Source organism: Castor canadensis, chromosome 7 (genome assembly GCF_047511655.1).
Source record: "Castor canadensis chromosome 7, mCasCan1.hap1v2, whole genome shotgun sequence".
Taxonomy (NCBI): Eukaryota; Metazoa; Chordata; class Mammalia; order Rodentia; family Castoridae; genus Castor; species Castor canadensis.
The window spans coordinates 25,730,090-25,753,597 of record NC_133392.1 but is presented as its reverse complement, the minus strand read 5'-3'; the positions used below and the strand labels follow the sequence as shown (position 1 = coordinate 25,753,597).

General features: G+C 37.9%; 1 protein-coding gene across 4 annotated transcripts in view; it reads right to left on the bottom strand.

Annotated features, from left to right (window-relative positions):
• Cfap43 (cilia and flagella associated protein 43) overlaps positions 1 to 23,508 on the bottom strand; it is a 99,508-nt gene that overhangs the window by 47,299 nt on the left and 28,701 nt on the right. For all 4 annotated transcript variants that reach the window (XM_074078358.1, XM_074078361.1, XM_074078360.1 and 1 more), the window contains exons 8-12: positions 22,395 to 22,526; positions 18,703 to 18,819; positions 6,748 to 6,828; positions 3,395 to 3,546; positions 1,825 to 1,928 (exon numbers count right to left, since the gene is read on the bottom strand). In XM_074078358.1, the coding sequence (XP_073934459.1) occupies positions 1,825 to 1,928; positions 3,395 to 3,546; positions 6,748 to 6,828; positions 18,703 to 18,819; positions 22,395 to 22,526 (586 nt within the window). The remainder of the gene's footprint in view (positions 1 to 1,824; positions 1,929 to 3,394; positions 3,547 to 6,747; positions 6,829 to 18,702; positions 18,820 to 22,394; positions 22,527 to 23,508) is intronic.

Below are 23,508 nucleotides of genomic sequence, written 5' to 3'. Positions count from 1 at the left end.
TGCTGCAGGCAGAGCTTAATGGGCAATTCTGGTGAGAGCTCTGAAGATCAGACTGCCAATAGAAATGTGGACAGCAATACCTGAGCTCAAAAGATGCTATTTGGAAGTATACTAGAGGCCATTCATTTTACATTCTTGCAAAGAGTTTGTTTACATTTTGTCCAAATGTAAACAAACTGAGACTTTGAATGAGGCTGAAATTAAAGGTAATGCACTAATTAATTTGGTGGAAGAAATTTCATGATAACGTAACATTCAGGCTGTGGTGTGATTATTGTCATCTGATGTCTGGTTGTCTTAACTACTATCATACCTTCTTAACTCATCTTTCTTAGTGTATTCTTTCTTCTTTCTGCTACATTCTTCACACTAGTGTTAGAGTCATCCTCTAAAACCCAAGCCAGATCATGCCTGTTTCATCTGATGATGTCCCATTAACCAATGAACAATTTCCAGGCTCCTTTGGAATGGTATTCAATGCCCTTTGTCATCTTTCAGACTTCATTGCCATGGTCATCTGCTAGTAAACTCTTCCCTTAACCTCTTAGGCCAGACTTTAACAGTCAAATACTCCTCATCCTGCCCTTATAAAAATCTTCCAAGTCTACCACTTCCTGTAGGAAAATTCTCCCTTAACCTTTGGCAATCCTTTACCTGTGCACTCCTTTCTTCACACCAGGCAATTAACTGCTTCTTCCTGTGAGCCTTCATAGTATTCTCCCTCATTATATAATCTCCTTGGCTTTTTCATCTCCCACAAGGCCTAGGTTCGGCATTTTCCACCTACTAAGCTCTCAGTAATTTTTATAAATCAAGTGATGGATTTTTAAACATATTTTGGGGGGAAATAGATGTACATGTTTGGTACTTAAAGCCAAGGACAAAATAATTAGTTCTTTATTAAATAAAGATCAAAAATTATCTTAAAAAGTATTTCAGGAAGAAACCATTCCCACTTCCCTTAATATCATGAGGGTTCAGCCATTTCATTAGTTAATTCAATTATTGACATAAGAAAAATTTTTAGCATGCACTACATACTAAACATGTATCCCTAATACTCCAAATACCTCTAAATATAATGTGGGACTCCTCTTAACTTTTAACTGTTATTTAGATGTTTCTGTTTTAGAAAATATGCCATAAACAATTGTTTTTCATATAATTCCATTTCATAACCTTAAATTCTTTGGAATAAAGTGATGATTTTTTTTAGCAGTACTGGACTTTGAGAGCTTATTTGGAGGTTCTAGCAGGGGAACACAGCTACTGGTATACCCTTGACTGAAGAACGGTCCTCCTCTATTGGGGATGGTCATCCTCTTCAACCAAGCAGCTTTGGAAAGGACGCACATGGAGCAATTAGGGAGGAAGGGCACACCTGCCTAGCCAGCCAGATCAGCCGAATCAACCCTGGCGATCAATGGGGTGACAGATGTCACAGCCAGATTGCCCTCACATCCCAGTACTGGAATTTGAATTCAGGGCTTCATGCTTGCTAAGTAGACACTCTACCATTTGAGCCACACTTTCAGCCTTTTTTGGTCTGGTTATTTTGGAGATATGGTCTTGCTTTTTGCCCAGACTGGCCTGGACCACCATCATCCTATTTTATGCTTCCCACTATCACTGAGATGACAGGTGTGCATCCCCAAGCTCAGATGTTTTCAATTGAGATGGAGGTCTCACAACCTTTTTTTGCCCAGGCTAGTCTGGAACTGGGACCCTCCCAATATCAGCCCTTCCTAGCTAGGATTACAGGTATGAGGCACTGGCACCCAGCTATGATCAATGTTTTAAATGAATGAATATCATATGTTGTACCTGTGAATCCAAGAATCTGAAATAAGCTTGAGGGCTTGGCATTGATAACAAAGATGTTTCCTTCTGATGTTCCAGCTAACAGATAGAATCCTTGCTGGTCATAACTAGAAAAGAAGAAATCTGATGATCACCAGAGCCTCTTTTTTTCTCCAGCTGGAAACAGTTGCCCATCGTTACACTCAGGGCCAATGCTATTCCAAGTTGCAACTTCTAAGTGCACACTCAAGAAGACTAAGGCAAGGTGGGCAACTGTTTCATAAGTGAATGAAGAATGTCAGTAGGGCTATCTTGATGTACCTAGTGGAAATATGGATTCTCAAATTAGTGACGGATGTGGCATTTTGGTACCAGTGACTGGTACCTGGCAGGAGGAGAAAGAGCATTTCTACAACTTCATAGAAGTAGAAAAAGTGGAAAATGCCCATCAGAAGAAGAGGAAAGGATCTGAGAAAGAAGAGGCACACACAGAATGCATGGTACAGAAGAGCAGGGGGCACAAGGGGAGGTTATAACTGCTTTCCCCCCGGGCCAGAGGCTGCAGAGCTGGACAGAAACAGCCTAGAAGGCTAATTGTGAAGTCTTGGGAAAAGGCTTCTCTTTCCCTCTTTGAACCTGAATTTCCTAGCTTGCTTAGCAGGGACAAGCTGACTTCCTTTCTGACAGGTGTTTTGACGATCACATTCAGTGAGCACCAAAGTCATCAAGCAGGGCACCAATGTCAATTCTTTTTCTTTCTTTTTTTATGCTACTGGGTTTTGAACTCAGGGCCTCAAACTTGCTACGCAGGTGCTTTACTGCTTGAGCCACGCCACCAGTCAAATGTCAGTTCTTAATACTTGTTACGATTTAAAAAAAAAAGAGTAATAATAACATAGAAATCCCATGTCTCTACACTGTCTTCTTAAAAATACTGCTTCAAAGGATTTGAAATAATCTAAATGTCCATCAATTTACTATTTTTTAAATGATGAAATAATCTTATAATGGAATCCTATGTCACGATAAAGAATGAGGAAGGTCTTTATGTGGCGGTAAAACATTCTCCAGACTTAACGCTAACAGTGGGAAAAACTGAGTCCCAGAACATAGTGTACAATTTGCTCCCTTTAGGAGCAATGGCAGGAGCTCTGTGGCCAGCTGCCTGGTCTGGGATCCAACGTGAGCTATTTAGTCTATGTATGGTTGAGAAAGTTACTTAAACACTTTGGGCCTCATCGTTCTTATCTGTAAAATGGAGAGAGCAGAGTCTCTGCTTTATGGAGCTAATTCAACAGAAATGTCTGGCCCATTCAGCGCTTGAAGGTTATTTGCCTAAGTGAAGAAAGTACTTGTCATTTTTTGATTGATTATGGATAAAATGGGACCCAGGAAATTGGTTCATCGTCTGCCTCCAGGAAGAGAACTTAGTGAGTGTGGGACTTTCCATTACACACCCCTCTGTACTTTCTGAATGTTGAATGTACTACTATTCAAAAGAAATGAAACACGTAAAACTTAAAAGCAATGATGACTTCACTGGAACCTTTGACAGATGCCTCGAAAAGGTGCTGCAGAAGCAAGAGATGCTTACATGAGGTGTTGCACGGGAGACTCGCAGAGGAAAGCCTTGTGAATCACTTGGGGGGACTCGGCTTCATGAACATCCAGGAAGTACACACAGCCGTCCAAGGTCCCCACGGCAGCAGAGAGGGAGGAAGGCGAGCAAGCCAGAGCTGTTGCCTGCTATAGATAAACTGGAGAATGAGCCTGTGCTCCTATGCACAAGAAACTTACTGGGCATTGCACTTAGTATGCACGAGGCACTGGGTTCCATTCCTAGCAGAGTAGGCAAGGGGCCTGCAAGTTTTTGAAAAGCCTGCAGAATGAGAAGAGTGGCAAGTGTGTTGTGGTATAGATTTCAAATTGCAAACTCAACACTCCTGAATTAACCAATTGCATAAACAGTCACAGGAATCTGTACAATTTACTTCTTTATCCTAAAATAACAAGAATAGAGTATAGAATATAAAGAGGTTCTTTCCCAAATAATGACGAAATGATTATTAAACAATTAGATTGATAATAATGAAATTACAAAATTAAAACATATTCCTAGCATATTTTGGACATTTTATAGATAGTATGATTTTTAAAACCAATGTTCATCATGTGATCTTCTGGGTCCTGAGGTGCTGATATGACTGATGGAGAACTGAGGAGAGAACTCTGTCAATGAAACACATATTCAGTTAACAAAGAAATGTATGGCAGAGCCTGTTGTGATGGTACACACCTGTAATCCAGCACTTGGGAAGCTAAGGTGGGAGAAATGAAAGTTTGGGGCCGGCCTTGGTTACACATAAGAAGTTACAGGCTAACCTGGACTACATAGTGAGACCTGTCTCAAAAAAGAAAAGAAATTCAAAGCAGATCCCCATTTTTCCCACAATTATTTATACAGAATGTCTAAGAGAATAAATTTACTCCCATAATACTTAAGGAATCAAGATTTATAATTTTTTGGTTATGATTTATAATTGCTTTGAATAAATTCATGGAATGCTAGGGCTGAAAAAAACTTTAGAGATAATGGCTTTTCAGAATAGAAAACAGACTGAGGAGGTGCAGCGATTTGCCCATCCTGGTGACATCAGGGGAGTACTCAGCGTGTCCTGCCTCATTACACCACGAGAGTGTCCAACTGGGTGGTACTTTGTGATTATTTTTAAACTGAAAGCCTTTATGGGACCTCCCAATGTGTGAATGTGCATGTGTGTGTATGTGTTTTTGTTGTTGCCCCCAAAATAATCAGTTGAAATTCCTCCATTTTAGGGCAATAATGGACTAGTCTAAAAACCTTTAGCAATAGCCAGAGGAGTCTGTGTCCCCTAGCAGGTGTGATTGAGGGAAGCTGTGGTGTCTGGGTGTCCACCATGGCAGAACTAGGCAGGGCTCCTTGAGGCCCACTGCCTAAAGTGTTTACAGGGAACACATCTGTGGCAGGGGCAGGGAGATCTGGCCATAGTCTCTCTGGGTCTGTCCACTGATCAATTCTCTGTAAGGCAGTGGTATCCTCCAGTAAGGAAACACCAGTGTTTCTCCCAGCATGGGCTAAATCACATGCCTATACCAGGCTGGTTAGGAACTCAAGAAGGTTGGTTGAGGCCTCTACTGGTGCCTGTATATCTCCCTGCCAAGAAGAACAAGGTAAGTCCTGGATGCATAGGGTCCCTTGAGGTATTGTTAAACATGTGTATATCTCTCATCTGTAGAAGGAGATAATCATAGACATGTAAGTCTCTTCAGTTCTAAAAATTCTAATAGAAGTTAACACATATAAACATTTATCACACAGATTATAGCCTTCTCCTGTTTCATGGTTTTTCAAGTAAGAATTCTTAAATCCTATTTTTTTATTTGAGACAGGGTCTCACTATGTAGTCCAGGTTATTCTCTATATCACAATCCTCTTGTCTCAACCTCCCAATGCTGGATTATAGGCATGCCACCACAAAATTACTATTTTTTGTGATAGTATGGATTGAATCCAAAGCCTCTTACATGCTATGCCACTTGAGCCAAGTACAAGAATTTTTTCTTGCTATGCAGCCCATGCTGGCCTTGAACTTGTGATCTTCTGCCCAAGCTTCCCAAGCTTCCCAAGCGTCAGGATCCCACGTGCACACTACCATGCAGAGCCTACACAAGAAACTTTATCTTTACTTTTGAGATCAGGTTTCATTTATCCCATTGAATTGTGTGTCTTAAATAAGGTGTATGCTTAGTTTTCTATAGTTGAGATATTAATTTTTTAAAGGGGAAGGACTGTAAGTCCTTGCCTACAAAATCCCATACTCATCTACAGCATATGATGACAACAGAGGAAATCCATTGCTTGCCATTGTTTCATGGTGCTTTAATTTTGTTTTTATTTTATTTCATGTGAAATGCACGGTGAGCATGGCAGAAGTAATGGCATCACATTGAGGCAGGTGTTGTGGGCACTTGTGGTTTACTACCAGCACCCACACATCCTCCTTCTGGAGAAAACTTACTGACTAAGCACTGAGAAACCACCTCCCCCCCCCACCTATTTTTAGGGTTTAGTAGAATGGATCTGACTTCCACTCTGAGGGCTGAGTTTATGCCAATTATTGGCACTTTTCATCCCACTATCCACAGTGATTAGCTCAGGGATGTTAGAAGATGCTCTGGAGAGGAGAAAGTTCTGTATTCTTCCTCCCACTACTGTCAGAAGCTTCCTTCCCTGACAAGGTGATGAGAGGTTGGCACCTGTGGCAGCTGGATACCATTAAATGAGGCCTGAGATGAGACTAAAGGCACACAGTAGGGGCAGAGAGGGAAAACAAGGTCCTTGGTGATACCATTTAAACTGCTGGACTGAGGTACACATGAGGCTAGACAAGTTCTGCACTTTATGGTTGACTGACCCAGTAACTCTCTCTTTTAAATTTTTGCCTTAATCTGATTAGAGGGGCAACTAATCTCCTTGCAAAGTGGTGTCATTTAACTAGTTATGGCCAAAGGGCTCTTTGATTTCTGAGCAAAAGCAGTGACCCTCCAGCACTCTCATGCTGCCTTGCCATGGCAATGAAAAGCCATTCCTTAATGGGACCGCCATCAGCAGCCTCCTGAGAGCCTTTCTGCAATAGCCAACCCTGTTGTCTACAATGAACCTACACCATGAGTGAGAGAGAAATGACAGATTCCAGAAAAAACATAGCCTTTCCTACATGGGTGTGTAGTATGTTGTGAGCTGCTGCTGGGTTGTACCATATACTTCACACACAGGGATTATTCCTAAGACAAAAGTGCAATGAGGCTTCTGTAGCAAATATTTCCACAGACTATTGAATTGTGAATATTGCAAGGTAGATTGGATTAGAAACAACTCTAAACAAATCTTTTAGCAGGTACACTTACTGGGGTTTTCAGATAAATCTTGCTTGCACAAGTACAGTCCTCTATCCACCAAACACAAACTTCCCCTGAAAGTGTGAGTGTCTACAAAGAAAGAAAAAGAAAACTGAATGGAAAACAAGGCTCTTCCATGGAAGCATGTTCTAAATATCTTTCTAGTATGTCAATCTGAGGAGCTGGGAAAAAATTCTTGTATTTATTTAGATTATAAGTAAATATTTTACAATTTCTCTTCTGAAGAAATGTTAACTATTATGTATAATATAACTCAAATTTCACATAACTGATTAGGAGTAGAAAGTGAAATAAAGATTATTGCATGACCATATTTAAGCTAAAGTTACTTGGAAATTCAATGGGATTATTGCCGAATGGACAAGCCTACAAACAGGAAAGTATGCATTGCACTGTTTTAAAATGAATAGATTTTATATCTTAGAGCAGTTTTAGGAACCATAGGAAAATTGGGCAGAAAGTACAGAGAACTATTCCTCCCCTCCACATATACAATTCTCTTACTGCTGACATCTCACATTAGAGTGGCACATTTGTTACAATTTATGACTTTGTATTGTTACTGTGTTATTGACTAACATCTATGGTTCACATTAAGGTTCTTTCACTCTTCGTGTTGCTAATTCTGTGGGTTTTGACAAAGGTATAATCACCATCAAAATATTATACAGAATAGTTTCACTGCTCCACCTATTCATTCTTCCTTCCCTCCTCCTCACACATCCCTCACAGCCAGTGATCTTTTTACTGTCGCCACAGTTTTGCCCTTTCCAGAATATCATAGAGTAGAATCATTGATGGAAAACATCATCTGAAAAGATGCTCAAATCATTCGAAATGAGACAGTGTCTAGGCTTCTCAGATTGGCTTTTTTCATTTAGCCATATGCATTTAAGGTCCCTTCAAGTTTTTGATTGCTGATAGCTTATTTCTTTGTTATTACTGAGTACAATTCCATTGTATGAACATAGCACACTTTGTTTATCTACTCATCTGTTGAAGATATCTTACTTGTTTCCAAGTTTAGGATATTAAGAATAAAGCTAGTATGAATATTCATATGCAGTTTTTTGGAATGGGCATATGTTTCTAACTCATCTGGGCAAATACTAAGGAGTGCAATTGCTAGAGCATAGGAAGTGTGTGTTTAGTTTTGTAAGAAATTTGCAAACTATCTTCCAAAAATGGCTATACCACGAGCAATGTATGAGCATTTCTGTTGCTTCATACTGGCACTTGCTATCACCAGTATTTTGGGTTAAGACATTCTAATAGGTGGTGATGGTATCTCATGGTTTTAATGTGAAATTCCCTAAGTACAAATGGTTTGAGCAACTTTCAGATGCTTGTTGTCAATCTATGCATCTTTTTAAGTAAGGTGTCTATCATATTTTTGCCCATTTCTTAATAGGTCTTCCCACCTTCCTCACTTCCTTTGTTTCTTCCTTCCTTCCCTCCTTCTCTACCTCCCTCCCTCCCTTCCATCCTTTATTTTTCATACTTCCCTCCTGTTCTTTCTTCCTGAATTATTGCATATCAAATCCAGGGTCTTGTGCATTCTAGGCAAGCACTTTCATTTTCTTATTGTTGAATTTTAAATGTTCTTTTTATATTTAAGATAGGAGTCCTTTATCAGATAGATATTTTCTAATGAGATGATTAATGAATTTTATTTATTTATTTTTTTCAGGTGTGTTCTTATTTATTTCTTATTTATTTATTTATTTGTTCATTTATTCACATGCGCATACATTGTTTGGGTCATTTCTCCATCCTGCCCCTCTCCCCCCCACTCAGTTTCAGGCAGGTCCTGTTCTGCCCTTATCACTGATTTTGTTGAAGAAAAGACATGAACATAATAAGAAAGACAAAGCGTTTTTGCTAGTTGAGTTAAGGGTAGCCATACAGAAAGATTCCTACTATTGCTTTCATGTACCCATGTGTTACAACCCATGTTGATTCAACTCTAACTGATCTTTACATTGGTTCCTGATCCCCTGCTCATGATAACCTGTCGTTTTAAGGTTTCTGTATTAGTTTCTCTGGAGTGGGGACATCAAATGCTTTCATGTTTTGGGTTTTCTGACTATTCCTATATCTCCCATATGGGCTCCCCCCTTTTCTTGTGATCCAAGTCCAACCACATTGCTGCATTTGCCCTATATCTAAAGTCAGCATATGAGAGAGAACATACAATTTTTGGTCTTCTGAGCCTGGCTGACCTCGCTCAGAATGATGTTCTCCAGTTCCACCCCTTTACCTGCAAATGATAAGATTTCATTTTTCTTCATGGCTAAGTAAAATTCCATTGTGTACAATTACCACATTTTCTTGATCCATTCATCAGTAGTGGGGCATCTTGGTTGTTTCCATAATTTGGCTATTGTGAATAGTGCTGCAATAAACATGGGTGTGCAGGTGCCTCTGGAGTAACCTGTGTTGCATTCCTTCAGGTATATCCCCAGGAATGGGATTGCTGGATCATATGGCAGGTCTATGTTTAGATTTTTAACAAGTCTCCAAATTTTTTTCCAGAGTGGATGCACCAGCTTGCATTCCCACCAGCAGTGTATGAGGGTTCATTTTTTCCCACATCCTCGCCAACACTTGTCAGTGCTGGTGTTTTGGATGATGGCTATTCTAACAAGGGTGATGTGGAATCTTAGTGTGGTTTTGATTTGCATTTCCTTTATGGCCAGAGATGGTGAGCATTTTTTCATGTGTTATTTGGCCATTTGAATTTCTTTTTTTGATCATTGTTATTTCCTTTTGGTCTATTTCCCCTTTTATTAGTATGGAATGTCCTTCTTTATCTCATTTGATCAATGTCGGTTTGAAGTCTACTTTGTCAGAGATAAGTATTGCTACTCCTACCTGTTTTGGGGGGCCATTGGCTTGGTAAATCTTCTTCCAGCCTTTCATCCTAAGCCTATGCTTATTTTTGTCAGTGAGATGGGTCTCCTGTAAGCAACAAATTGTTGGATCTTCCTTTTTAATCCTGTTTGTCAAACGGTGCCTTCTGATGGGGGAATTAAGTACATTAACATTAAGTGTTAGTACTGATAGGTATGTGGTGATTCCTGTCATTTAGTTGTCTTAGTTGTTTGAAGGTTTGATTTGTGTACCTAAGTTGAGGTTATTCTCTACTTTCTTGCTTTTTCTTTTCCTGTAGTTTGGTGCTACCTGTCCTTTCATGGTTATGTTGGGTTTCACTTTCTGTGTGCAGAATCCCTTGAAGAATCTTTTGTAGTGGTGGCTTTGTGGTCACATATTGTTTTAGTTTCTGCTTATCATGGAAGACTTTTATTGCTCCATCTATTTTGAATGGTAGTTTTGCTGGGTAGAGTATCCTAGGGTTGAAGTTATTTTCATTCAGTGCCCGGAAGATCTCACCCCAAGCTCTTCTTGCTTTTAATGTGTCTGTTGAGAAGTCTTCTGTGATTTTGATGGGTTTACCTTTGTATGTTATTTGTTTTTTCTCTCTTACAACCTTCAGTATTCTTTCTTGGGTCTCTGTATTTGTTGTTTTAATGATAATATGCCGTGGGGTAGATCTATTTTGGTCTGGTCTGTTTGGTGTTCTGGAGGCCTCTTGTATCTGTATGGGAATAGATTTCTCTAGATTTGGGAAATTTTCTGTTATTATTTTGTTGAATATATTATGCATTCTCTTTGCTTGCACCTCTTCTCCTTCTTCAATGCCCATGATTCTCAGGTTTGGTCTTTTGATGGAGTCAGTGAGTTCTTGCATTTTCTTTTCACAGGTCTTGAGTTGTTTAACTAATGGTTCTTCAGTTTTTCCTTTAATTACCATTTCATCTTCAAGTTCTGAGATTCTGTCTTCTGTTTGTTCTATTCTGCTGGATTGGCCTTCCATTTTGTTTTGTCATTCTGTTTCATTCTTTTTTCTGAGGTTTTCCATATCCTGAGTCCCTTCCTCTTTAATGTTGTCTATTTTCGTCCTGAGTTCATTTATCTCTTTATTAATCATGTTCTTTGTTTCACTTTGGTGTTTATACAGTGCTTCTATGGTTTCTTTTATTTCTTCTTGTGCTTTTTCAAATTCTCTATTTTATTGTCTTGGAATTTCTTGAGTGTCTCCTGTACATTTTGGGTGACCATATCCAGTATCATCTCTATAAAATTCTCATTGAGTACCCGTAGTATGTCTTCTTTTAAATTATTCTTGTGGGCTTCATTGGGTTCTTTGGCATAGTTTATCTTCATTTTGTTGGAGTCTGGATCTGAGTATCTGTTTTCTTCATTTCCCTCTGGTTCCTGTACTAATTTTTTTTTGCTGTGGGGAAACTGGTTTCCCTGTTTTTTCTGTCTTCCCATCATTGCCCTTGGTGTTGTTATTGTCCCTGTACTGTGTGCAATAAAGTATTTTCTAGCTTGTAATAATAGCACTAGTGATATTTAGAATGGAAGGGTGAGAGGAGATGGAAAGCAAAGAAGTTAAAGAAAAAGGGAAAAAAATAAACAAAAAAACCCAAAACAAACAAATAAACAAAAGTAAAAAAATAAACAAGTAAAAAAATAAACAAGTAAAAAGAAAACCAAAACAAACAAACAAAAGTTTCAAAGATATAAGCAGATAGGGTACTAATTGACAGTAAGCTAAACAGGCATTAGAGAGACAGAGAGAGGATTGAAAAAAAAATCCAAGTTCAAATGCAATAAAGTTTCAGTCTTAATAATCTTGGTGTTAGTCCCTCAGCCTCCCATCCTGGAGATGGTGTCTCAGAAGTAGTTCTGTTGTTGTCTCATCAAAGGGGGAAAAAACCAAACCAGGCCAAAGAAAAGAAAAGAAAAAAAACACCACAAAGTGTCCCAAGTTCAAATGCAATACAGTTTCAGTAAGTTTTTCAGCATGCAGGTATAGTTTGGTTGTTGTCTCTTCAAAGGAAGAGGAAAAAAAAAAAGTCTGGAGACAGTTCTGTGAATGGCTATCTGAGGCTGTGGCTCACCTGCTCACTGCTGTCAGCCTGCTGTTGCTGTGGCTTTATTTATGCAGATCTCAGGAGTGAGCTTAACACTCACCTAGCCCCTCAGGCTTTGTTTACTTAGAGTTCTCCTGGGCACAACTGCCACTGCTACAAGCTTTCCCCTTTCCAAGCTCACTGGGGGAGGTGACACTGCACCTTCTTTCTCAGGCCTGTGTGTTAATTTACAGCTCACATGGGAAGTGGGTCTTCCCCCCTCTTCTGTGGAGTTTTCCTCCCTCTGCCACTTTTACAAGCTTTCTCGCTCCTGGTTGCTGGGTGTGTGCTGCCGCTCCTGCCTTCTCCAGCCGGCTTGTTTATTTACAGTTTTGTGAGGGATTCCCTTCCCCCCGCTTCAGTGCTCAGGGTGCCCTGCCCTCTATGCTATGTGTCTTTTTTGTTGTTATTGCTTATTATTCAGTTTTTTTCCCCTGGGTGGGGGTCGTTCTGTCCAAGGGGCTATGCTGATCTGGCCCAGGGTTGTCTGTGGGAGTACTGTATGCTGCTTAGCTCACTTTGTGGTCTACATCTTCCCAAGCCGTCTGGGTGCTGGTGTCTGGCAGTGCGGGAGCCCTCCTGATTTCTCCATTTAACATGAAGTGGGGATGCTATTCATGGGCTGGAGGTGTGGAGGAGTCAAAGTTTTGCCTCTTCTCGGTGGTTTTTCTTGTAGGGTGTATCTCCAGTGTCTCTCCGAGATTTTACTTTAGGGAGCACGCTTTCTGCTCCCTCCCTCTAGTCGCCATCTTGGAATCCTCAACTTGGTGAATTTCTTCTTTTGAGAAAATTCTGTTTCATTCAGTTGCCCATTTCTTGATTGGATCATTGGTTTTAGGAGAGTTTACTTTCTTAAGTTCCCTGTATATTCTGGTTATCAGTTCCTTGTCTGATGTATAGCTGGTAAATATTTTCTCTCACCTTGTGGGTGGTCTTTTCAGTTTAGAGACCATTTCTTTTGTTGTGCAGAAGCTTTTTATTTTTATGAAGTCCCAGTTATTCATCCTTTCTCTTAGTTGCTGGGCTGCTGCAGTTCTATTGAGGAAGTCTTTGCCTATACTTATTTGTTCCAGAGTGTTTCCTGCTCCTTCCTGTAGTAACTGCAGAGTTTCAGGTCTGATATTTAGGTCCTTGATCCATTTTGAGTTGATACTAGTACAGGGTGATAGACATGTATCTAGTTTCAGTTTCTTGCAGATGGGTAACCACTTTTCCCGGCAACATTTGTTGAAGAGGCTGTCTTTTCTCCATCATATATTTTTGGCACCTTTGTCAAAAATGAGGTGGGTATAGTTGTGTGGACTCATATCTGGGTCCTCAATTCTGTTCCACTGGTCTTCATGTCTGTTTTTGTGCCAGTACCATGATGTTTTTATTGCTATTGCTTTGTAATATAGTTTGAAGTCAGGTATTGTGATACAGGAGGCACTCAACAAATTCCAAGAGGACAAAAATAAAGAATATGAGAAAACACAAAAACAAATAAATGAAATCATAGAAGTGCTAAATAAACACCAAACTGAAACTGAGACCACCATAAACAGAGAGATAAACAAATTAAGGTCAAAACTTGACAATATTAAAGAGGAAGTAACCCATGATATAGAAAACCTCAGAAAAAGATGAAAAAGAAATACAAAAGAAAATGAAAGGCCATACCAGCAGAATAGAACAAACAGAAGACAGAATCTCATAACTCAAAGATGAAATGGCAATTAAAGGAAAAACTGAAGAACTATTAGTTAAACAACTCAAGACCTGTGAAAAGAAAAAGCAAGAACTCACTGACTCCATTAAAAGACCAAACCTGAGAATCATGGGCATTGAAGGAGAAGAGGTGTAAGCAAAAGGAATGCGTAATATATTCAACAAAATAAAAACAGAAAACTTCCCAAATCTAGAGAAAACTATGCCCATTCAGGTACAGGGGGCCTCCAGAACACTGAACAGACCTGACCAAAATAGAACTACCCCACAATATATTATCATTGAAACAACAAGTACAGAGACTAGAGAAAGAATATCGCAGGCTGTAAGAGAGAAAAAACAAATAACATACAAAGGCAAACCCATCAAAATCACAGCAGACTTCTCAACAGAAACATTAAAAACAAGAAGAGCATGGAGTGAGGTCTTCCAAGCACTGAATGAAAATAACTTCAACCCTAGGATACTCTATCCAGCAAAACTATCATTCAAAATAGACAGAACAATGAAAGTCTTCCATGATAAGTAGAAACTAAAACAATATATGACCACCAAGCCACCACTACAAAAGATTCTCCAAGGAATTCTGCACATAGAAAATGAAAGCAAACAAAACCATGAAAGGGCAGGCAACACCAAACCACAGGAGAAGAAAAGGCAAGAAAGACAAGAGTAACACTGATTCAGCTACACACAATCAAACCCTTAATCAACAAAGACAACTACATGACAGGGATCACCACGTACTTATCAACACTTATACTGAATGTTAATGGACTAAATTCCCCCATCAAAAGGCATCAATTGGGAAACTGGATTAAAAAGGAAGATCCAACAATCTGCTTCCTAGAGGAGACCCACCTTATCGATAGAAATAAGCACTGGCTGAGAGTGAAAGGCTGGAAGAAGATTTATCAAGCCAATGGTCCCTGAAAACAGGCAGGGGTAGCAATATTTATCTCGGACAAAGATTTTTTTTTGTAGAGATTTTGTTCTTAGTGTGTGGTTTGTCTTTTTTTTTTTTTTAGTACAGGGGATTGAACCCAGGGCCTCCCACATCATAGACAAGTGCTCTACCACTTGAACTACATCCACAGCCCTCCCATCCCTTTTAAAATTTTGCTTTTGAGATAGGGTCTTGCTAATTATGCCTGTGCTGGCCTCAAACTGGCACTTGTTCCACCTCTGCCTTCCAAGTAGCTGGGATTATAGACATGTACCACCACTACTGACTTTATTTTCTTAACAGAATCTTTCATAGAAAGAAGCTTTTAATTTAATAAGGTCCAACTTATCAATTTTTTCTTCCATAGTTTTTAGTTTGATATTGTATCTAAAATGTTATCACCAAGCCCAAGGTCACCTAGTTTTTCTCTTATGTTTTATAGTTTTACATTTTACATTTAGGTGTGTGACTCACTTTGAATTTTGTTTTGTGAAGGGTCTAAATCTGCATATAGATTGCTTTTTGGATTTCACATCAATCATTCCAGCTCTATTTGTTGAAAAGATAATAATATCTTCACTGAATTGCCTTTGTTCCTTTTTCAAAGATCAGTTGACTATATATGTGTGGGTTCTATTTCTGGGCTCTTTTTTCTGTTCCATTGATCTATTTGTCTATTCTTTCACCAATACTACATTGTCTTTATTCTTATAGCTTTAGATACTAAGTCTTGAAGTCAGACACTGCTGGTTCTCTGACATTCTCCTTCAATATTACATTGACTTTTTGTGGTCCTTTGCATTTCTATGTAATATCAAATCTTCCTATCATGCCTGTGTAATATCTCTCCATTTGTTTAGGTCTTTGAACTCCCTCAACAGGGTTTTATGGTTTTACTGATATAGACCTTGTACATCTTTTGTTAGATTTTTACCTAGTTCATTTTATTGGTGCTGATGTAAATGGTATTGTGTTTTTAACTTCAAATTTCAAGTGTTGGGCTAGTGAAGTATCTCAAGTGGTAGAGTACCTGTCTAGCAAGTATGAGGCCCTGAGTTCAAAGCCCAGTACCACTAAAAACAAAAAAGCAATTCAAATTCCAATTATTCATTACTTGTATATAACAAAGCAATTGACATTTGTATGCTAAACTTCTTATGATCAGTGAATTCTAGAAATGTTAGTTGATTCCTTAAGATTTTCTATATAGACAATCATATTATCTGAGAACAAAGTTAACTTTATTTCTTCCTTCACAGTCCATATACCTTTCACTTCTTTTGGTCTTATTGCTTTAGCTCAGACTTCCAGTATGATTTGAATAGGAATTTGCACCATTAAATATGATGTCAGCTGCAGATACCTGTAGAATTACCAACTTGAATTTCTCCATTCTTCATTTTCTGAGAGGTATTTGTTTTATCATAAAGAGGATGTGGATATTGTCAAATGTGTTCCTGCATCTACTGATACATGTTTTTTTCTTATTTAGACTGATGGTGTTTACCTTTGATGTAATATATTACATTGAGTTTTGAATGTTGAATCAGTTGTTCAAATTTGAAATAAATCACACTTAGTCATGATATCTAATTTTTTTCTACATTGTCAGATTCAATCTGTTAATATTTTGTTGAAGATTTTTGCATCTCTTCTCACGAGAGATAGTCATCAGCAGTTTGTTTTTCTTGTGATGTTTTTGTTCAGTTTTGGTGTTAGGGTAATGCCTTAGAGAATGAGTTAGGAAGTATTTCTTCTGCTTCTATTTTCTAAAAGAGATTGTGGAGAATTGGTTTTATTTCTTCAGAGAACCCACTTGTACCTGGTACTTTCTCTTTGGGAAGGTTATTAATTATTGATTCAATTTCTTTGACATAGGCCCTTTCAGAATATCTTCTATTGACTTTCTAGGAATTGGTCCATTTATCTAGATTATCAAATTTGTGGGCATAGAGTTGTTCATAGTATTCCTTTATTGACAATTTTTTGTTCAAAAGGGGCTGGGCATACCTGTAATTCCAGCACTTGGGAGGCTCCAGGGGGAACATGAGTTTGAGGCCAGCATGGGCTACAAACAAACAAAACAAAATCTATGGGGTCAGTTGTGAAGAACACTTTTTCATTTAGGATTATGGTATTTTCTTTTCCTTCCTTCCCTCCTCCATGTGAGCTTGAATAGAGTAGGCATTCTTCTGGTGTTGGATGAAGCATCCTATAGATGTTAATTGTATCCAGGTGATTAATGGTGCCATTCAGGTTGATTGTATCCTTACTAATTTGATCTCCTTCTCATAGATCCATTTGTCTGAAGAACTTCTTTAACATTTCTTGCAAAGGAAGTCTACTGGCAAGATATTTCGTCAATTTTCATTTGTTGAGAAAGTATTTCTCCTTTAGGTTTGAAGGATAATCCAATGTATACAGAATTCTAAGTTGGCAGGTTTTTTTTTCTTTCAACACTTCAAGTATTCTACTTTACTCTTGACTGCATGTTTTTTGAAGAAAAGTCCAGTGTAATTCTATGAGGAAGTTACTGTTCCCCTGTTGGCTTCTTTTAAGATTTTCTCTTTCTTTTTGATGTTCTGCAGTTTGAATATGATATGAGTATGAACATGGTTTTTGTCTTTATCTGCTAGGTGTTCTCTGAGCTTCCTGGGTCTGAGGGTTAGCATTAATGCCATTATTTTTGGAAAATTATCAACCTTTACTACTTCAAACATTTCTGCTGTTTTTTCCTCCATCTGGTATTCTCATTATGTATGTGTACATATTATGTTATATTTTTTGTAATTGATCTGTTGTTGTTAGTTATTCTGTTCTCTTTTTTTCTCTTTGCATTTCAGTTTTGGAAGTTGCTATAACATATTTTTCTATGTTCATTGATTTCTTCCTTAGTGATATCCAGTCTACTGATGAGCACATCAAAACCATTCATTTTTCTTACAGTGTTTTTACTTCTTCCATTTCATTTGATTCTTTCTATTTGAACATCTCTGCTTACATTATCTATGTTCTTATGTGTGGTTTACTTTTTGCATAAGAGTCTGTTGCATATTACTATAGTTGTTTTCAACTCTTGATCTAATTATACCAGTATCTGTACTATATATGAGTTTTATTCCCATTCTTTCACTTTTGGTGTAATGAGGTTTAAACTCAGGACCTCACTTGAGGTACACCCCAGACCTTTATTTGCTTTAGTTAGGGTCTTGCATTTTTGCCTGGGCCAGCCTGGACTATGATCTTCCTATTTATGCCTCCCAAGTTGTTGTGATGACACACTACCATGCTCATCTTATAAGCTGAGGGGGTCTTGCTTTAACTTTTTGTCCCAGGCTGGCCTCCAAACACAATCCTCCCCATCTCCACCTTCCAAATAACTGAGATTATAGGTGTGAGCCACTGTACCTGGCCTGTTTTGATTCTTTTTGTGTCTCTTCAAACATGCTTGGTCTATATTTTTATATGCTTTGAAATTTTTTGTTAAAAGCTGGATATGATGTGGTGGGAAAAGGAACCCACTAGGCTTTATTGTGAGGCTTTATGCTATTTGGCTAGGAGTTAGGTTGTGTTTCCTGTTTCTGCACCTATACCAGAAGCTATAATTTCCTCTGGTATTCTTTTTTTTTTTTTTTGCCTCCTTTGTTGTCTTTGGGTTTCTTGAGAGACTCCTTAAATGAGGTCTGACATGTGCAGATCGTTATAAACCCCCTGGCACAGGCTCCAGCAGTGGTTTCTGCTTCTTGGCCTCTGTTTTAGAAAGTTGTGAACTTTTATATTTGCCTATCTCCAATTTATAAAAACTGAAGTATGTTTGTTGAGATTGATATATTTAGCACATGGTTTCTAAATGTAGAGGATGGGTTTTCCTAACTGGACTGAGTCCATGCTCTGTGCATGGCCAAGTATTCTATTTTTTTCTTTGGGTGGTGCTGCTGCTTTATTCTGATAGAAGTAAACAGTGATAGTTTACTGAATGACTCTAGCAATGAATGTGTTTAAAGGTCTGATTGCAGAGCTCGGGTGGTGAATATAAAAGGGATGGCTTCTAAGATCTCAATTACTTTGGCTATTTTTAAGAGATAATAGTATGAAGTCTCAGTAAGATGGCATAATTCTAACTAGAGAGGTCATTTGGTGATGGAAGTGTTTGGCATCTCTACCATAACCTTCAAAGATGCCTTCTGCCTCTTATTTGTATTGGTTTGCACATGAATTTGAAAGTCATCCAATTACATATGGATAGAAATTTCAATCTCAAAACATCATACTTTTAATCCTACTATTTCACAACAGAATATTCCTTACCATGAAGTATTTGGTTCCAGGAGCGACAAAGTCAATTGCCTGAAATTTCCCATCACAAGCATCTAGGACTTTATCTAAGGCTGGCTCCTTGCCAAAAGTGTAGAGATAAAGAGATCCCTGAAAAACACACATGGAGAGAGAAAAGAAAAAAACATATTACAATCATTGCATATGTAGTTTACAAAAATTTATTAAATGCCTATTGTGAGTAAGGTACTGCATGGGAACAGGTGATGAGAAACTATGGAACTCAGTGAGGCCTGACTTTGAGGAACTTAAAATCTAGATGCTTGATTTGTTCATTTATGGTTTAGTTGATTGAGTTATTCACTCATCACTGAAAATAATGGATAGGATTACTTTGATTGTAGGCTTTTTTTTTAAATTACAAAACATAACTAAACACTTTTCCCTGATTTTAAAAATAATTTCTATTTGCATAGAAAATGTGGAAAATGTGGAAAACCAGAATGGTTGTTAAGACAAACTAAATCTCACCACATGTTAAACACAAAGTGGGCGACATTAATTAAAAAACAAAGTTTTGTGGAAATCATGGTTATGTGGCTGAGGCTGTCACTCTATGACTTATCATTGCCAGTTCCAAAATTCACTTCTTAAAAAAAAAAAAACTATCCTTAAAGGTATGTGTCTCTGACAAGTAGCAGTAATATAATGTACTCTCTTGATCTCAAGGTGCTTAAATTCTACTGGGAGATTCAGACAGTAAATTATATATCCAAATATATATTGCATGCCAAATCATGATAACTGTAAGCAGAAAAAAATAATAAAGCAGAGAAGGATACTACATAGGCAAAATAAGAGGGTAAAAACATTAAACTGAGCATCCAAGAAAAGCTTCAGTGACCAGGTAACTTTAGAGAAAAGATTTGGAGGAAAGGGGGAAAGGGCCCACAAGGATCTTTTGGGAAAGCATTCCAGAGGAGGGGCCTTTTAAAACACACTAGGATTTTGGCTTTTATTCTAGATAAGAAGCCACTAGAGGGCTCTGAAAAGTAGTGAGAAATGCTTTGCTCACTCTGGCTGCTGTGTTGAAAATAGCTTATTTATTCATACACTGAGAGAATACATTAAAATGTCCAATTAATATTATGGCTTTGTTTTTTCTTATCTATCATGTTTTGTTTTATGTATTTGAGGCTATGTTGTTAGGTACATATGAGTTTTCCTTGTTTATACATTCCTGGTGAATCTGACTTTTTTTTACTTCAAAATAAGGCCATTTATCTGTAGAAATGATTTGTTTTTCAACTTTAAGAACTATCATGTTTACTATTAATATATCTACTGGATTCTCTTTGGTTAATGTTTGCATGAAACATCTTTTTCCATCTTTTTTTTTTTTTTTTGGTCTTATTGTACCTCTATGTTTTACATATGTGACTGATAGCACATAGTTGGATTTTTTAATCCAGCATAATGATCTTTGCTTGTTAATTCAACCATTCATATGGTTTTATACTTGTAATTATTAATATACTTGAGTCTAAATGCAGCATGTTAACTTGAGCTTTCTAGCTATCTCATTTGTTTTGCATTTCTTCTTAAGCCTTTTTTTTTAACGTGTAACTTTTCTCTTTTATAACTTGGAAATTTTGTCCACTGTTTCCATTCTTTTAGTGGATGCCTTAGAAGTTACTGCATGCATACTTAACTTATCAACATCAAATTTACTCTAAGTCAACTTTACTGTCCTCCTGGGTAATATAAGACCCTTGGAACACTTTGTTTCATTTACTCTTTCCTCCCTCAACTTATATTCTTGTCTGCTTTTTGGTTTTTCAGTGCTGAGGATTGAATAGAAGCCAGGTCTTCACACACGCTAAGCAAGTGCTGTGCCACAGAGCCACATCCCCAGCCCTATTGTCTGGGATTTTACTTAATGCCATTGTTAAACCTAACTGTTCTTTGTGGTTTTGTACATTTCACTACATATCCTTAGTGCTCCTGTGCTTCTTGCACCACAGACCTTCCAGCTGGATCATTTTCTTTCTGCATAAAGCTTATTCTTTAGAATTTTTCTCTGCTTCTGATAAACTCTCATTTTTAGGATTACCTAGAAAAATCTCTTTTCACCCTCATACTGAAGAACTATTTTCATTGGGAATAGAATTCCAGTTGGTAGTTATTTTCTTGCAGTGCATTATGGGTCAGCATACTTTCCGTAAATGGACAGACAGTAAATATGTGAAGCTTTGCAGGCCATGAGGTCTCTGTCACAGTACTTAATGCTGCCATTATAGTGTGACAGCAGCTATGGACAATACTTAAGTCATGGGTTTGGCTGTGCTCCAATAAAATCTTAATTACAAAAACAAGTAGAAAACTGGCTTTGGCACATGACGCCAAGGTTTGCTGCCTTTGTGCTATACTTATGATATCATTCCACTATCTCTTACTTATGTTATTACCACAGAAAAAGCCAACTGTTGGTCTAATTGAAATTCCTTTGACATAATTTGTCTTTGTTTTTCAACAATTTCAACTTGGGAAATCTAAGTATAGCATATTATGAATCCTCTTGGATTCACTGGACCTCTTAAACCTATAAATTCATCTTTTTAATCTGTTCTGGAATATTCTAAGCCAATGTCTATTGACGTATTGCCTCTGCCTCATTCTTTCTCCTCTCTGGAACTCCAATAAAATGTATGTTAGATCTTTTCACTGTGTCATTCATTCTCTTACCCTCCCTACTCTATTTCCTTCCCTTTTTCTTCTCTGGGCTATATCTTAGTAGTCTCTTCTGGTCTATCTCCAGTTTATTAATTCTGTCTTTGGCTACATCCAATCTTCTGCCAGATATGTTCATTTAAAGTTTATCATTTATTTATTTAAAACATGGTAGAGTTATTTTGATTCTGGTAAGTACCAGAAACTAAAATATTTCCGTATTTAAATGTAAGTTTATTAAACTTCATTTGTAATTCATCCAAAATTGTTGCCTAGCAATATAAATCGTTGTTAACCTTGACCTTTGAGGGTCATTCTATTAAAAAGGAGGTTTCCTAAGAGTATAACTCAGATAGTCATTTGTTTTCAGCCTGTATTGATTCCCCTATCTTCTTCTAGAACCCATATTTTCCTAAGAGGACACCCATAATACCCTCAATTTCAGACCTAATTTTTGTGGGTTGACTTTTACCAGGGCCTAAGGGTAGGCATGTGACTTAGGTCTGGCTAAACAGACCACATAGTGCTCCTCTTGACGACAATGATTGATCCAGCAGTAGACAGGTGACCAGGTTAGTCCAATGAGTCTATATTCTAAAACATTTTTTCAACTGATAACTTTCTAGCAAAGTCACAGAGAGGGCAAAAATATAAGTTGGAGCTGCAACTTATATATCACAAAGGGAGAGTCTGCATGGAGGTGGAAGTAGCAGAAAGGAAACCAAGTTAAGAGATGGAGAAAACGAGGCCCAGTGGCATCACAGGAGCCCCTGGTTTCAGATGCACTCCTTGTTCTTGAAGTTATGTGCACAAAAATAAGCAAATATCTCCTTGGTCACTTAGGCCTTTTAAACTGGGTGTTTTTTCATTTGCAAACAAAACAGTACTGACTAGAAGACAATCATTACACAGCACACTCTGTTCTTCATACTTGCCATACAATGATGATAATACTATCGGAAAATTGTTTATCAAGGAATTGCCACCTAACATACCTTCTCTGTTTGAATCAGCAACATCTTGTAACTGGGAGAAAACATCAACTGTTCCACAGCCTCATCAACCTCAAGAAAATTCCCCACATTGTAACTTGAATCTTTAACAATGAAAGAGTACACAATGCCATCCTGTATTATCAGTGAGATAAATATAGAAAATCAGTCTTGGTTAATGTGTAGTACACTTTCTTCATCAGACAAGTGAAGACTCATGGATTACTGTCTACTATTTATTTAGGATCATCAACTGTGCTTACATTACCTAGAACATATGTTCCTTTCATCTTTAGTTAGGCAACTTTTATCCATGCTCCTTGGTCAAGCTTCAGTTTTATCTCTTTTATAACACAAAATTAAAATATCTGTTTTATTACACATTTTTAAATGACCTAACTTTACTGGTCACTCCTTCCTTTGAAAGTCTGTCTTCTCACCATATTCTTCACTTTATAGGAGGGAGGATACATGAGGCAGTGCTTACATGGCTTGTATATAATAGTCTCCTTCCTTCAAAAGACACTATCCCTAAGTATGTTCATTAATCATTAATACTTGAATTTCTTATCTCTCTACATAGCCCAAGAATAGGGTGTATACTTTATTTTCTTTGATTGGAAACAGTTTTAAGTTAACTTCTTTCGAGGAATTTGAGTCATTTTTTACAATATTTAAGAGGCTTTGGGAAAATATATCTATCATTTTTCTAGATCAGACCCCATTACAACTAAGAGTAGGCATTTGTGAGATGCTGGATTCAGATGCTGGGACCTGGGTAGTGGGTGAAGACATACAAGGTATTTTCTCCAAACCCATCATTACTGTCACCAGAGCAAATGCTACAATCATTTACATCAAAACAAACATTGAGAGTGGTTTTGAAGAGGACAAGAGTCACCAAGGCTACAAAGTCAGACCAAATGTAGAAAAGAGGAGGGGGTAGTCCACTGCAAAGCCGGGGGAGAGAAATATGATCTGAGTGTAGGCATGAGGGTTCAAGATGGCTTCTGGTTGGTGGAACTACATCTTTCACTCTGATGTCATTGCAGGGGGCTGAAAATGTGATCTGAGGCAATGAAACAGATGAAGGGAACAATACACTATGGACAGCTAC